This window comes from Talpa occidentalis, unplaced genomic scaffold (genome assembly GCF_014898055.3).
Source record: "Talpa occidentalis isolate TD23 unplaced genomic scaffold, MPIMG_talOcc4v2.1, whole genome shotgun sequence".
In the NCBI taxonomy this organism is placed as follows: Eukaryota; Metazoa; Chordata; class Mammalia; order Eulipotyphla; family Talpidae; genus Talpa; species Talpa occidentalis.
This window is the reverse complement of record NW_026555331.1, coordinates 99,879,527-99,896,465: the sequence shown is the minus strand read 5'-3', so window position 1 is coordinate 99,896,465 and position 16,939 is coordinate 99,879,527. Positions and strand designations below refer to the sequence as shown.

The 16,939-nt window shown below is 38.1% G+C and overlaps 1 protein-coding gene across 1 annotated transcript in view; it reads right to left on the bottom strand.

Moving 5' to 3' along the window:
• Positions 1-16,939, bottom strand: part of DNAH11 (dynein axonemal heavy chain 11) — a 304,261-nt gene that overhangs the window by 21,257 nt on the left and 266,065 nt on the right. Inside the window, 7 exon segments of the mRNA XM_037508957.2 lie at positions 1,259-1,486; positions 5,408-5,535; positions 6,373-6,521; positions 8,410-8,603; positions 9,761-9,883; positions 10,524-10,694; positions 15,543-15,683. Coding sequence (XP_037364854.1) covers positions 1,259-1,486; positions 5,408-5,535; positions 6,373-6,521; positions 8,410-8,603; positions 9,761-9,883; positions 10,524-10,694; positions 15,543-15,683 — 1,134 coding nt within the window.

Here is a 16,939-nt window from a genome sequence, read left to right as displayed (position 1 = left end):
CATATGGCAAATGTGCAACAGATTCAATAGGTTTTGAGTGCTTTTTTTAAAAACAGTCTACTTACAGCTAAAAATCACTGTTATTTCATTAAGCAATTAACTGCATCCTTCAGTACAATATTCTTATTTGGCCAACTTATTATACTTACTGTTGGTTTGGGTATTGGTATAGAAGGTACGATAGAAAAAGCTAAGCTGTTTGGTATCCTTCATAGTACACTTCTCAGAGGGGGCTAGATATTTATCACCAAATAATATGTATTTCCTTTTTTTTTAAAAAAAATTTATTTATTTATTTATTTATTTATTTACACAAGCACTGGGCACAGTCAGAAGCACGGGACGGTGAGAGAATCCACCAGAGCCAGAGCGGGGAGCAGAACAGGCAGAAGGACCGAAGTACACTGCTGAGGGGAGCAGCGGGCGGCAGGAGAGGTCTGCGCGCCATGTGGGACCCTCCTCCGGTGGCCGGGGAGCAGCTGGGGATCGGACCAGTGCTGCAGAGGCTGCGGGCAGCTTCGCAGCCCAGCGCTCAACCGCTGTGCCACCAGGGGAGGCCCTGTATTTCCTTTTAAGGCTTATTCTGCTTCCAAGAAAAATATTATTTACTAAGGATTTCTCAGAATTAGAGACAGGAATAGGAATTCTGAGAAATAGCAACAAAGAAAACTGAAAAACCTGATTATTTATAGAGAGAGATGACCATTTGAAGGAGAATGACAATAATGCAGGTATCACTAATTTACCTATGCAATAACTTATTTGTTATTTTGGTAGGAAATGAAAATAAAAACAATAGCGCAGTATGGATATAATCTGAAAGGAAGGACTTTAAATTTACTAATATTAAAACTAGATCTAAAATACTAAGTATTATACTAAAACTCTTCCAAGTTATTATTGTTATCATTCTCAACATCAACAAGAATAGCAATAGCTTTTCCTCTTTCTTTCTGTGGTAAGAGACGCTAGTGTGACACATTTATCTTCAACAAGCAAGTTCCTTAAAGAGGAACACAGTTTATTCTTCTTAAATATGTGATTGTAGTTTCTTAGTTTAGGGTGAAACTTAAATATATTTTCTAGCAGTAGGAATAGGGGATGACAAAAGCAAGTCTTTGAGGAGATTAGTGTGACCACCCCCGCCCTGAGATGTCACCTCATTCCCCTGCATGAGATGTATGAGTAGATGATGGGCCCAATGTCTTGTGAGAAGGCCCTGACCTACTCTCCAAGCAGGTTTCTTCTGCTTTCTTACCTGGTCAAAGTTGTAGAGGGCCGCATGCAAATTGGCCAGCATCCCTGTAGGGGGCTCATTAGTGATTTTAATGGAATTTTCTAGGAGTCCTTGAGGGATGATATGTTCATTCGGTGTAGGTGCAGACTCAGCACTCATGAAAACCCTATAATCTCTGTGGCCGACTTGACTGAATCTTTCAAGGAGCTTCTCCAATGTTCCTAGCCACTTGGCTACCAAATGGACATTCTGAAAGACAGTATGATTTAAAATTCTATGAAACTTAATTCTATTAAATTATAGAAATGTATTTTCCTATATATAAAAAGGGTTGAAAACTCAGAACCACGATTAAAATTTTCCTTTACTATTGGAAAAAAAAATAAACAAACCAAAACAGACTTAAAGAGCAAACCGCTGAAGTGCTCCAAACCATCACAAGCTGTCTTTGTAAACCAAAATCTCTTCCCACACACTTATCCCTACTTCAGCACCCATCAATCACTTCTGAGATGGAGGTACTGGATACTTTTCTTTGTGTCAGTTCAGATTCAATTACCGAGACTTATCAAGTACAAAAACTAAAGGTCAGAGAGGTGCGTGATCCATCAACCATGTTCCTGTTTGACTTAAGTCTCCTCTAGTCAAACTTCTACTCATTGCTATATGGACTCAAAAGGATATGAAAGAGGAAAGTCCGGCTGAAAAAGAAAGCAATCACTCTTTGTTAAGATGCTGTGCATACCCCTATAATTTTCTTAAACCCTATCATGAAACAAATGCCACCCTCATCACTGATGGCTCTTCAGTTTTCTGCTTCACACACTTGCTCCTCTAATGCCAAACACCAACAGGGTAAGCTTGGCAGCTGGTATTGGGCAGGCTAGTAAATGCCATGCTTCACAGACTCCTTCGCTTTGAAGAAATTCTTAATATAATGAATTGAAGTATCACCCTTAGAGATATGTGATCATTTCCAACAACAACAAACATTTCAGAGTACAAGAGCAACAAAAATACAGAGAATGAAGGTGAACAGGAGTAGCAATGTGGCTATTGTTTCCTGAAATAGTTCTATTTTAAAAAAGCATATCCCAATTAGTGATTTTTTTTCTCTTTGGCAAATATTGAACATGGGTAGATGTCAAGGGCTGAACTGTGTCCCTGCCTACCAAATTCATACGTTGAAGTCCTGACTCCCAATACCTCAGAATGTGGCTGTATTTGCAGAGGAGAGAAAATCCTCCCGTGCATCGCTGCTGGACACAGGCCGGCTTTAGAATCCACCCTGGGAACCACTCTCGACACACTGACTTGGGGACTAGATTCTTGTACCCCTTTGCCTAAGCGCAGCAATGCCTGTGCAGCACTTTAGCTGATACATCTATTTGAAAACCATGCATTTTGTCCACAAAATGTAATTTTTAAAGCTCATTATGCTAATTCATAAATCATCTAGTGTGCATTTGAGATCAAGATAGCTGCTAGCCTGTTACCTTTGTAATAGATTTCTCTGGAATGTGGGGGTTAGTAAAATGCTAGCTAACTATACACAGAGGGTTGTATCTATCTGATCATAATAACTGACCACTGTAGGGTTTGGTTAAGAACTTACTGACATGTGGAGGTATATGTGCCTGTGGTAATATAATTTAATGTAAGTTACAAACTATGAAACAAGTTCCAATTATACTGATCATCTCCTTGTTCAAAGTCCTGCTTCTGTTTTATGTGTTGACCAAAGGGATACTAGAAACCTCCAGAAACTTGAACAGTTTGGGAGAGTCTCTCCTCTCCAATCATTCCATGTGGGGGCAGGGGGTGAGGAGTGGAGAGAAAGTTACACACCAGATCCAGGATTCTAGACCAGATAATCCAAAAGCAGATCCTTGACTGAGGCACCTTAAGACTTTAAGTTAAAACTTGTGCGCATTTTTGGAGGGCAACTGGTAGCTCAACATGGATAGAAAAACACAAGAAATGTTTTACTTTGAATACTATGTTCTCTTGTGGATGACCACGCCCCTCCTACAGTTCTCACCAGTCTGACCCACTAGACACATGAGAACTCAACGAATTCTTCCTCTTGTGGGAAGATCTTATGCCAAACTGTCTGAGCCACATCACTCTCTGAAAAAATCCTACCCTCCACTCTTCCCTATCTGACTGTGAGCCTGAGAAGTGGAAGCACCATCCAAGTTACCGAGGAAGACTTCATCCAAACAGTAAGTATAACTCTCCCAAAGGGCTATGTTCTGCTTGGACGCTGGGCTGCTTCTTGGTGACTCCAATTATATTTTAATCAGAAATGCAAAATGTATCAACCCTGGATACGGAGGACCCCCAGGGAGGTCCGTGGCCTGTCTTCACATGAGGGCGGTGACACTGGCTAGCAGAAGGGACTCTGCTTGTAACAAACAGATCTAGATTCAAGTACTGGCTCAGTGACTATCCCACTCCCCCTCAAGAACCTTGCACGGCTCAGACTCATCTGAGGCTCATTTTCCTCATTCTTAGAGTAGGGGTGGTCATCCCCATCCTTGCAGCTGTGTTGTCATTAGAGCCAGCACACGGGGTGAATGACTAGTAGAGTCTGCATGTGGATGACAACCTCTGAGATGACTGTGCTATGAATCACATGGCCATTTTCAGACCTGTTGAGACAGCAAGGCCTTGCTGTCAAAGGAGTAAGGACAGCGTGGGTTGGGGCTAGGAAGCTTCTGTAGAGTCCTTTCCTGCTGCTGTTCACTGCACTCCCTGCCAGTATCAAGACCCCCAGCTGTGGCTAAGCCAGATGTGACTCACCAAGTGCCCTGGGTGGAATCAGGCTCCAGTGATGCCATCTCTGCTGCACACTGGCAGTGGGATAAGTTGGGGTCACTTGGGCAGAGAATAAGCCATCAGGACATGGCTTTGCCTAGATGGTGGCATGGACAGTCTATAGGAGGAGCTACAGGGGCAGGCCAAGAAGGCAAGGTTCTATAATCTTGATTTTTCCTTTGATTTGGGAAAAGGACATCATTTTGTATTTGTTCCACCAATGCAGTTTAGAATCGCACCTCAGATAATCGTGGCAAAGTCTTCACAAACTGGAAAATGTTGACAGCAACCATTCTTATTTTTTGTTTGCTTTTTATTAAATCTTAAATCCCCCCATGGGATTTAAGATCCCCCCCCCCCGGTCTGGGCTGGGCTCCATGGTATTTGAATTCCTGCTAGAAAACCTCACCAAGGGTGGTACCTGGAAGATTCTAGATTTAGAATCATAGAACAATAAAATGCTAGCCTAGAAAGGACAGAGGAGTTATCTACTCTTCTTAACTTACAAAGGGGATGTTACATTGGGGTCAGAGTTGTATGAAATTGTTAGGGGGAAAAGGATGTCCTGAAGCTAATTCCATACAGGCTTTCTGGACTCCACCCCCACTCCAGACTAAAGCCATCAAGACATTGGGAAAGACAAATCCCATCACCACCAAAGGGAAGGTGGCTGGAACCTGAGGGTGGGGTTAAGCAGCCAGGTTTTGTATAAAACCAGATATGTGGGCTTTGGGGGGTTCCCTTTTTGGCTTTCCCCAGCTCGCAGCTCGGCCAGCTCTCAGAGTGCCATTGGGTTTCCAGGTCAGCAGATCGGGTAGGACGCATTAAAGACTTTATTTCCCTATTTTCTCCCTGAGTTGTACATTTCCTCATTTCCCTTTCCCTTGTAAATAAATCTTTTATTAACCTTTTGTGTGTGCCTGTAGTGGAGTATTAATAAGTCCCTTTTAAGCGCGAGGGTGAGGACCCACAGCCAGGCAACCCGTTTTATATCGAGGCTGCTCCATAACAAGATCAAATGTATCAAACACTCTGTCAACTGCAAAGCCACATGCGCATGAGAGACACCGTGACCATAGCACTGGCAACCTATACAAACCACTGACGGATTGTTCCAGATAGCTCTAAGTCAGAAGAACAATGTAACGCCCTCTAATATTTTAAATTTTAAAGCACCATGGCTAGCAAATCCCCATATCACCTTTGAGGGTGCTGAGAGAACCCCTGGATTCCGCCATCCGCCATGTGTTGTGTGAAACGCTCAAGTCCCCAGGGGCTGGGCAGCTCTGCACAGTCAAAGACAGAACTCTGTGTGCATCCCAGTGTTTCCCAGGAAAACACGATACCCACCTGGAGTATGACCCAGTGTCCTCCTTTGGAAGCTTTCTCCAGTGCCATTTCTGCCACCAACTCCTGACCTTGTCCCAGAGACACATTGTGGAATTTCCCTGAGTCAATTGTGAACCCAAGTCTCTGGCCTGTGGGAGGACACAACACAGTGAGAGGAAAAGTTAATCAGGGAGAGGTGACATGAATGTGGAACTCTGTGGCCCAATGTCCATCTGTGGTCACTGCTGCCACCTTCTAGGTCATTTTCATGAAGAATCCAAACTAAACCTCTGCTTTTCAATAAGCATTATTATGAGCTCTCACCAAGCATTAGCAAGCATTAGCAAAGCTTCTGGAAATCAGTTCCTCTGGTTTTATGGTAATGAAGCTTTTGACATTTTGATAGATGGGAAGCATTGTTATTGAGCTTTATAAACTCTTGCAGGAGTAGTAAAGCATTTCCCTCATAAAAAGGAGCAACATGTGGTAGATATCACATCATTTTCTGACTGGATCGGCTCATTGGGTAAATGCACGAGTCTCTCACCTTGTGAGGCCGCGCTTGAATCAAGCACAGTCAGGCCATGGCTCTATTAACCTGGTATTCTCAGGGCAGGCCCTGGGGAACGGTAATCCAAAGCACAAAGCGACAGTGCCTTGCACAATCGAATAGACTTGCTCTAATGACCATTATTTAGTCACAGGGGGCACAAGATTACATGAGCGTGGAGAAAATTGCCCTCTGGCCCTCATGTAGTCAAAAGGTAGAAAACAGAACAAAAGAAACTTACATTATGCCAACCAGAGGAATGTTCCCTTTGATCATTTCTTCAGACTAGAGTGTTATTAGCCTTACATTCCCCATACACTCACCTTCCAACAGATTAAACAAACAACAAAGATAACTGTGAACTCAAGAGGAAGGTCAAGTGGGTACAGGTGAGAGGGAGGGAGGGAGAGCAGCCGGCAAGCCTCCTGCCACTCACCAAGAATCTCCAAATCCTTAAGGGCATCTACCCCAGGGGATAGGATGAAGAATACTGGGGTGGCTGGACTGCTTTCTTCAAATGCTTTAACTAAATCCAATCTGCTTCTCTCCACATACTTTGTACCCAGTTTTTCCTCCACAAAATTCCTATAAAAAAGGACAATGCAAAAAAACAAACAAAACAAAACATGATCAGTGTTCTTGACCTTGAAAAGTATCACCACTTGGATCAGCTTAAACTGTAGGCAAAGGAAGGAAGGAAGCAAACCATGTTCATTACATGGGATGTTCTGCTAGAATGACAATATGAAGCCAACACAATTTGTGCACTTGTATCAGTGAAATCCATCTCTGCTTTAGAAGCTCTGAAAATCAGAACATTCCATTTTGGGGGGCTACTGAGACCCCCCTCTGAGTACCACCAGCTGCCTGCATATGGCTTTGTATCCCCCAAATCCCCTGCCAGACCCCCCCCCCATTACTTATTAACAGTTCATTAGATTTGCCACAGTGCAATTTTCCAGCCTGCTGAGCTTCTCATGAATATACAAAAGCTTTTTGGGGTGTTTCTAACACAGGGAAGCTCAATTAAGCACGGATTATTTTCCAGCAGCATCAGACTTAGCAGAAAGTAAGTACTACTAAGCAGAATTAACTTGTAAAGTAGGATTCGGCAGAGGCTTCTGCAAAGAGAAAATTGGCTGAAGGAGACAAAGCGAAGGGAAAAACCTGAGGCATGTGAATAAGACTGAAGAAAAAGGAGCAAGGTAGGGAAGGAAGTTGGAACGCTTTGGTTGGTGAATTCAAATTAGAATGCAGCTTGAGTGAATTAAGTAGCATAGCACCATTTAGAAGCCAAAAAGGGCAATGAAAAAGAACATTTGGACCGAAATACGGACGGGAGATTCTGCTTTTATTTTTATGAGATATCACATTATTGGGATATTGTATAACCAGGATTTGGAATGGTAAAGACTAAGAAAGAGAAAAACTGATTACATAATTAAGCTCGCTGAAAAAAGTAGGATACAAAAGTGTAAAACATTAGAGTCAACATTTATATTTAAAAATATAAATGGGAAAAATACAAATGACAAGAATTGGTAGAAAGTCACACATGAAAATCAGTGGAGACTCTAGATAAATATTTCTTGGCAGTTTTGTTTAGTGCGGCAAATGTTACATTATGTAGTAAGAAAGTCATAAGCCATCATTACTAAATATTCAAAATAGCAAGGCTTGAAATTTAAAATATGAAGACTACATTTTATTTTTACAGTCAAGTGATTTATGTTTTTGAAGATTATTTTTAAATATAAAATTTTATATATCCAAAATTCTAAGATGGCATTTTCTTTAATTGTATACTATTTTTTTTATGCAGTAACATTGGTTAACAACACTGTGTATGATTCAGGGATTCCCACCTTTTCAGGTGTATATTCCCATACTCACCCATAATCCTCCACCACAGTCATCGGGTAACCTCCGCCCTTTGCTTCTTACCTCCCACCCTTGCCCTCCGGTAGCTTCAATTTAGAAACAAAACAAACCCCACACAAATGCTGGGAATCTGAGAGCAGGAGTTTCTGCTTTTAAGTAATATTGTAGAGTTATAATACCCCAGGTATCTTCATAAAAGGAATTTATTTTTGTTTGACTTGCAAAATTTTCAGAACTGAATGCCACCAATGAATAAAGTTGGTGGAAATTATACTTGACTATATATAAGGCATGTTCTTGGTCTTTGAGCTCTGCTGACACCCACCTCTCTTCCTAGAATTCTTCTATTGATTGTTTGTCTTCCCTATTTTAGAATTAAGCTTTTCAGGAAGGATGTGCTGCGTTGGCCTATACACTAGCACACTGCTTAATGTTCAGCAGATTCTTACGATAGTGGTGATTACAATATCAACACTTCAGCAGAGTTGCTTCTCATCAACATAGACCATAAACTCCTCCACCAGGGTCCTAACCCCTAATATTAAGTTTCCTCTAGGTTAACCTGAATTTCTGAAAATGCTGATGGCCTCACCTAAGAGCATATGTCATTCTGTCAGGGCGCATTGCTCTCAAAATAATTAACTTCTGTATTAAACTTTTCTTCTTCCATTCTTGTGGCAGCTTTTCTTTTTCCGGACATTCGGATTCTACCCATTTCCTCCACTGCTTGGCAGATCCTTCCACATCTCGGTCTATGCCTCGAAATTCTTCCATAAGAGCTACTGCCTATAATACATAAGGGAACACATGGGAATAGTGAGTGTGAGAGCTTAAATTTTCACATAAGGACTCGTGAATGCATTGAAACCTATGTAAATAAGTGCTAAATAGGCTTCATTTCCTCTCCAGATTCACTCTACATTCTTTTCTGCCCTGCTAAGAAGGGACTCTCTAAGGATTACATGAACTAAGATCCCTGTTCTGTAGCCGGGTTGGGTCTGGTCAGTAGGAGGAACTGCAAGAGACTGGAGAGCTGCAGGAGACAGGGAAAGGCGGGGCCATTTCTGCCTCAGCAACTTCCCTGTTGTGACAGCGTCTGCTCGTGGCCATGTTGCTCTACCAAATCCCCTCCCACTTCATTTCTCAGTAGTTCCAGCAATGATTCCTTTCCCTTGCTTATTCTTCCCCAACCCTAGTTGATTCCTTCATCTCCCTATCCAGACTATGAAAATACACTTTTTGTTAAACTCTTTCTTTGTCATCCCTTTGTAGGTGTCATCTGTGCTCTGCTGAGATCCTCACTGACCACACAACTAAACCTAAATTTATAATTCTAAATGAATTAAAATTCCAATGAAAATCTAAACATACTATAAAAAATAAAGGATGTTATTTTCAAGCATAGAAATATCCCTTCTTAGAAAAAAGAGTAAGGGAGAGCTTAATATATTATGAGCATCTTTTAGGAGTTCCAGATCTGGAAGAATAAACTCTTAATAGGATTTGCTAACAGAAAAATGGATTATGGATTGATAACAGAAGTTGAAGAATTAATATCACTATTTTCACTAAAGCTGCTTAAAGGTTTACAATGCGAATAAACTAATATATGTATAATTAACAAAACAAGCAATCAAGCTAACAAAAGAAAAAAAACAAACAAACCAGATTCAAGTAAATTGAAAAATTTACTTACATTACTTGACTTTAATCAAAGGTCCTGATGGAGCATACATATTTATTAACTCTCCTGCTCACAAATAGGTCACAAGCTCCTTTATTTCCAAATAAACAATTTAGCAATCAAAGATTAAAGAACATCACATTATATTTCTACAACTGAAATGATATCTAGTTGCTGGATCATACGGTAATTTCTACATTTGAGGTAACAGAGATTTGAAATCAGATACAGAAATTAAAAAAATCACGTTCCTAAGTACCTTAATTGCACTCCATGACTGAGTAGTTAGGAAGTCAACAGGACTCGGGTAAGTGTGTTCAACTGTGAATCGAAGCAGGAAATCCAGTTCAAGAGGGTCTATCTCTCTCTTTCTCAGCAAAATCTTGAGGGTACACAAAATTGAAAAGGATCATTCAATTTACATCAAAATCATGACACAAAACGGCAGTCACCATATAACAGATGTAATTGAATAGGCAGATCCAAATCTTATGAGAATTCCTATATTTATATATCTGTTCTGTACATGAAACAAATAATCTGAGATTACTTATGCCCATGTTCTTGAGCTCTTGATCAGAAATCTAATAAGTAATTATGAAGGCTGGTTTAATCCAACAGTAACACCTATACCTATTAGCAATATATTTGCAATATGCTTTCATAGTTAGCCTTCTGCTCTTAGATCACACTTGTCTTAAAACTTGTTACAAAAATTGAGAAAGCCTCCAAGACAATGGAACTACTTACTAAAAAGAAAGCTGCGCTAATATTGATAGTCTTGTTATTGAAATTATGTCTAAATAACTACAAGATATATGAAAGATTTTTCTTTTTTATGAGATTAAATTGGGAAAAACCCTGGGAATTGTTTTACAGGTACAACTAACCTCTCCTCATGCCACTAGGGTTTCCAAAAAGGTTATCTATGTATGCGTCTCTTCAGTAGAAGTAAAGCACGTAATAAACAGAGGTGTGGGAATTTAACACTGGGGGTGCTACTGACTGACTCACTCCCTTACCTGAAAAGCCATCTGAGACAGGAAGGTGAGTTTGTCCTTCTCAAACAGTGCCTGGCTGGTATAGAGGAATATAGCGTGGGTGATGTTCTCCATCAGGACTGAGATGCGTCCCTGCATGTCCTCCACCTTGTCAGCCTGCTCGATTGCTCTGTGGAAGAGCATGTTGAAAGCCTGGGAAATTTCACTGACTGTTAAAAGGTGTAAACTGGTGCCTGGAAGTCTAGCTAGCCCCAGACACACAAGGCTCCAGTTTACGGTTTATTTAGGGGGAAGAGAGAACAGGAGAGGATTTTTATGAGGATTATATGAGCTCTTAGAACAGTTCCTGGCACATGGTAAGAGCTCATTAAACGCCTGCTGCCATCACTATTATGATTAGCATCCTACCATAAACCCTAACCACATCTCCTCCCTAGTCAACTGAATTGTACCATCTTCTCTCCTTTTACCAAAGTACTTAAAAAAATTAGGCGTGTGTGTATGTGTGTTTGTGTGTGTGTGTATATATATATAAATTATTTGTGTGTATATATACATAAATTATGTGTGTGTGTATATATATACAGATATACATTTTTAATGGTAAAGTACACAAAACATAAAATTTAACCATCTTAACATTTTACTGTACTGTTCAGTAGTACCCGATTATTGTACAATCAATCTCCTGAACTTTTTCATCTGGAAAACTGAACCTCTGTACTAATTAAACAATATTTCATCTCCCACTTCCCCTAATCCCTGGCAATTGCCATTCTATATTCTGTTTCTATGAGTTGGACTATACCAGATGCCTCATGTTGTGGAATTATATAGTATTTTCTTTTTGCAACTAGTATATTTAATGATCTTAGGTTCATCCATGTTGTAGCATGTGTCCGAGTTTCCTTCATTTTGAAGGCTAAATAATAATCCATTGTGTGTATATGTCACATTTTGTTTATCCACTGATTCACAATGGACATTTGGGTTGTTTTTATCTTAAGCTATTATGAAAATGCTGCTAGGAACATGGATGTTCGAATCTCTTTGAATCCATCTTTCCATTCTTTTGTGTGTATACCCTGAAGTGGAACTGCTCAAGCATAAGGCAATTCTACTTTCAATTTTCTGAGGAACTGTCACATTGTTTTCTATAGTTTTGCTGTTTTACATTCTTACCAAGTGCACAAGGATTGCACATTCTCCACATCCTTCTCAACACTTGTTACTTTTTTGTGTGAATTATTTTATTTTATATAATTCTTACATCATTTTTCATTTTTGCACAATATATGCATTTTCATTTTGGTTATATTCCCCATACAATTCCCACCCCCTTTTTCTGACCCTAATCCCTCTTCTCCACTCCCCACCCCCCACTGTAGTGTGTCTCTGGTTTATTCTTTTTCCTGGTCCCTTATTTAGGTTTTCTAAATTCCTGTTATGAGTGAGACCATCCAGTATTTTTCTTTTTTTTTCTGGCTTATTTCGCAGAGCATGATCCCAACTCCATCCATGTTGCTGGACTGGATCAAGATGTGATACATATACACAATGGAATATTACTCAGCAATCAAAGATAAACTCATGCAATTTGTTACTTTGTTTTTTAAAAGTAGTCACGCCAATGATTATGAAATGGTAGGTATCTCATTGTGGTTTTGATTTGTATATCGCTATGTTGGTTTGTGTATTGCTAAGGATTAATGAAGTTAGGTTATCTTTTCATATATTTGTTGAACATTTATATAATTTCTTTGGAGAAATGTCTCCAAAGACATTTCCATGTCAGACCTTTTAAATCAGTTGTTTTTGTGGTCTGTTTGTTCATGTACTTTCGGGATGTCCTTTGATCATCTTTTTCCTTTAAAAACACTCTTGATATTTGTTTCATTATTCTATAATACTTCATGTTTTGATAATGATGACTGTATAGTTTTTTAAAATATATATACCTATATTAAACATATATTTAAATATCTATGTAGCTATAAATAGATATAAATGTAAATTTTTTTTTTTGGCTAGTTGGATTAAGACCAAATATTACAAGTTTGACTTGAATTTCATATAAATATATTTATATATATATATATATATAATTTGAGAAAAGGTAAAGCCCTACAATAATAGGGAAAATATTGCTAAGAAGGTATTTATACATTTGATATTTAATTTTAAAATCAGTTTTCCATTTACATACAATAAAATGCATCCAGTAAGTGTACATCTTGATGAATTTTGATAACTATATTCTTCAGTATCAACCAACAGATCCTTTCAATATATACTACCAACAAACAGATCCTTTCAATATATACTACCCCAGAGATTCCTCATGTGCCTCTTGATGGTCAGTGCCCACAACCCGTGTCAGACACTGCTGATGTGTCTCTGTGACTACAGATTGATTTTGCCTGTTCTGTAATTTCACATAAATAGGATCACACAGCATGAACTTCTTCTCAATATAATGTTTTCATGACATATCTATTTTGTGTGTATCAGAAGTTTATACTTTATACTGTGAATAACATCCTACTGTATGGCTATATTCAGTTACCTGTTAGAACTTTGGGTGGTTTGTAATTTGTGGACATAATGAATAAAAGTATCTATGAACATTTTTGAACAAGCTTTTGTGTGAACATGTTTTTACCTCACTTGGGTAAATACCTAGGATAAAGACCAGAATTATTTAGCAAGAGTATGTTTAATTTTAGAAGAAACTACCAAACTATATTCCAAAAATGATTTTTTTACATTCCCAGCAACATCGGAGAGTTGCAGTAGCCTATCTGTGCTAACAATTTTTAGTGACAGTCTTATATATCTGTGCTAACACTTTTTAGTAACAGTCTTATAAAATTTTAGCCAGGGCCTCCCCTGGTGGCGCAGCGGTTGAGCGCTGGGCTGCAAAGCTGCCTGCAGCCTCTGCAGTGCCTGTTCGATCCCTGGCCGCCAGCGAGGGTCCCACACGGAGTGACAGACTTCTCCTGTCTCCTGACAGACTTCTCCTGCTCCCCTCAGCAGTGTATTTCGTCAGTGTGCCTGTTCTGTTCCCCACTCTGGCTCTGGTGAATTCTCTCACCCTCCCGCACTTCTGATTGTACCCAGTGCTTGTATAAATAAATAAATCTTTAAAAAAATTAAAAAATGAAAAAAAGTAAAATTTTAGCCGTTCCAGTGGGTATATTTTGCACTTCTCTGATGGCTGTTGAACATTTTTAAAATGTATTGCTTATGGGCAATACATATGTCTTAGAATATAACATGTCTATGTGAGTCTTCCATCTATTTTTTAAATTGGGCTATTAGCCTGAGTTGTACAGGTTCTTATAATAATATATAAATTTATTAAAAATATTGTTTTCAATAGTCTGTGACTTGCCTTCTCATTCTTAACAATGTCTTTTGTAGATCATGTTTGTAAAAATTTGGCAAAGTTCAATTTACCGATTTTTTTCTCTGTTTTACCTAGAAAACAGCCACTTAACCTAAAGCCCAATATTTTATATTTTTATTTTAACCTAATTTTTATTTTAACCTAAAGCCCAATATTTTATCCAATATTTTCTAGAAATTGTATAACTTAGCACATTCCTCTTGAGTTAATTCTGCACAGTGTGATGTAATGGCTGAGGCTTATTCCATTTCATGTAGATATCCAGCTGTCTCAGCATCATGTGTTATTAAAAAACTATTCTTTTCTCATTGAATTGTCTTGACACAACTTCCAAAAATCAGTTCTCCATACATTTTTCAGTGTAGTTCTGGGCTCTAAGTTCCATTGATCTATGTATTTTTCTTTGGACCAGTTAGTATAGGTTTATAGTATATCTTAAAATCATATGCTGTACATTTTTCAAATTTCTCACTCTCTTTCAGAATTACCTAGTTATTTAAATTGCTTTGCATCTCTACACAAATTTTAGAATCAGCTGGCCAACTTCTACAAAAAGAGCTTCCTGGGATTTTGACTGAGACTGAATTGAATCTATATATCAATTTTGAGAAAATAACATCCTAATAATAGGGAATGTTGCAAACCATAAGCATGGTCTATCTGTTTCTCTCATAAATTCCATTTAGCCATAATATATCTTTTATATATATATATGGATGGGTTCAATTTGCCAATCTTTTCTTAAATAGTGATTTTCATGAGGGCTCTGCCTTGCAGTTTTCGTATTTGGCCAATACTGGGCAGATACTATTGAACTAGCTGTCATATTTTCCTCATACACTATGCTTAAAATTTTTGCACACACACTAGAAACCTATTAGTCATTCCTGACCCTTTCCTTTCGTTACTGCCCATATCCAGTCTACCTCCAAGAGCAGATTATTCTAGCTTCAAATCATATCTCAGGTCTGTTCATTTCTTCCAGTCTTTCTCTTCTACTTAAAACCTTTCAATGATCTCTTGTTGTACACAGACTATTACTCAAAATTCCTAACAAGCCTATCTGGCCCATATTCCCATCTGTCTAGGTTGGTGTCCTACCACCTTCTTCCCTGCTCATTACCCTCCAGTCTGAAATGTTAGGTTTTTTTTTTTTTTAAATAGTAATAAACTATTATTATATTGAGATGTTTCAGTCATAAACATGAGCTACAGTATGAAGTGTGGAACATGTAATAGTGGATTAAAAAATAGTTGCTCTTACTGTTTCTCCTCTACATGAAAAAAAAAAAAACAAGAAATCTACATATGCAAAACATTTTCATAGAAAAAGTGTAGGAGCCTTAAAGAGGATTCCCCTGTATTTTATAAACTCCTGAAGACTTTATGAATAAAAAAAGTATTATAATATTATACCAACAGTTTTAGTACCTCAAAACCTTATTGAAAATTATAAATGAAAACTTGAGAAATAAAGATGTTGTGGGTTTTTTTTTTCTTTTTTTTTTTGGCTAGCTAGATCCTCATGACTCTGTGCTGGATGCACTGATTGCTTAAGAATAAATTCTAAACTTCCAGATACAAGTTGAACTCCTGAAATTTATAATTTTTCTTAGCCTATTCAGTTTTACCTTCAAAGAGAATTGATAGATGGGGTTTATTTTTCGGAGGTCATTAATAACAAAATAAAGAAGAGATGCTCTTGCTGCCACTGGTCTGTAACATTCTCGAGCCTCGTTAATTTTTCTCTCATTTTCTTCAGCTTCAATCACCTATGGGATCAAACAAAACAAGTAACTTGGTTTTCCTATTCTCTTTTCACATTCAAGTGAAATATTATTTCTTCAACTGAGAAAATACTAACAAGAGATAACAAATACAGCATCTATGTGCTTGACTTTTAAAAAATATTACTAAATTCATATTTTCAAATAATTCTTCTTATAACTGAATTTTCTGTGAGAATGGAATAACTATCTACTGAATGGTTACAGACTAAATAACTTGACTGTTTTCAGTTCCAGAGAATTTATTCCTGAGTAATGTCACCTTCCTGCCTCTCCTCTCTCTTTCAGGGGTTAATAACCCAGCTATATCACCTCCCAGGGATGGCTCTAAAAAGTCTGTTGGGTCAATTCAGTGCCAACAACTTTATTAGTCAACAAGGTATACAAAAGCAGCAAGGTCAATAATATTCCAATATCTATGCTTACTAAAAAAGCTTTTATATAAAGATTCTCATGACTCTAATTCTGACTTGACACTAAATCACCCATATGTGCACATTTAGTTTATCTTTCCATAATAGCCTCTGGTACATTCTAACAGATAACTAAAAAAACAACACACTATCCCCCAATTTATTCATTTCTATCTCAGGCTAAAGTATCTTTTTTTTTTTTTTTTTTAATTCAGATCCATTGCTGGCCCTGTAGCTCTATAAGATATAGTATTTTTCTAACCTTTTCTATTGAATTGACTCCTCATATTTATAGATAAAAGGAAATAAAATGTAGAGCAAAGAGGGAAGTCAATGAGTGGTGATATATGAAGATTATAGATAGAGACATTTTAAGAGACAATTAGAAGTTAACTTCAAAGCTAAGACCTAATTTACTTAATTGCTCTAATCTTCACCATCATAGAACCACCTAGAATTCACTTACTTAAAAAGGATAGAGTAATTTGGGATTCCATTTCTTTGCTTAAATTAAGACAAATGTATTGGATATGTGGTGACACAGCCTCTGTGGGTAATTAATAGATTACATAGTAATGAGTATATTCCAGACAGCAAATAAAAGTTCCTCTCACTTTGAGACAGTGGTGTTTTAAGGGTTAAGAGTCACTTATGAATGTTCACAGTGCACACCATGTATCAGGCATATTGGGACACATATTAGATGTTCAGCAGGAAATCTGTTCAATGAAGACTTTTACTGGCTTTTAGGAAATGTAAGTTTCCCAGGTGAATAATGTACTGGAGTAAAGCAGGAAAACCATCGCTTGCTCAGTCTCCTGCCACTGA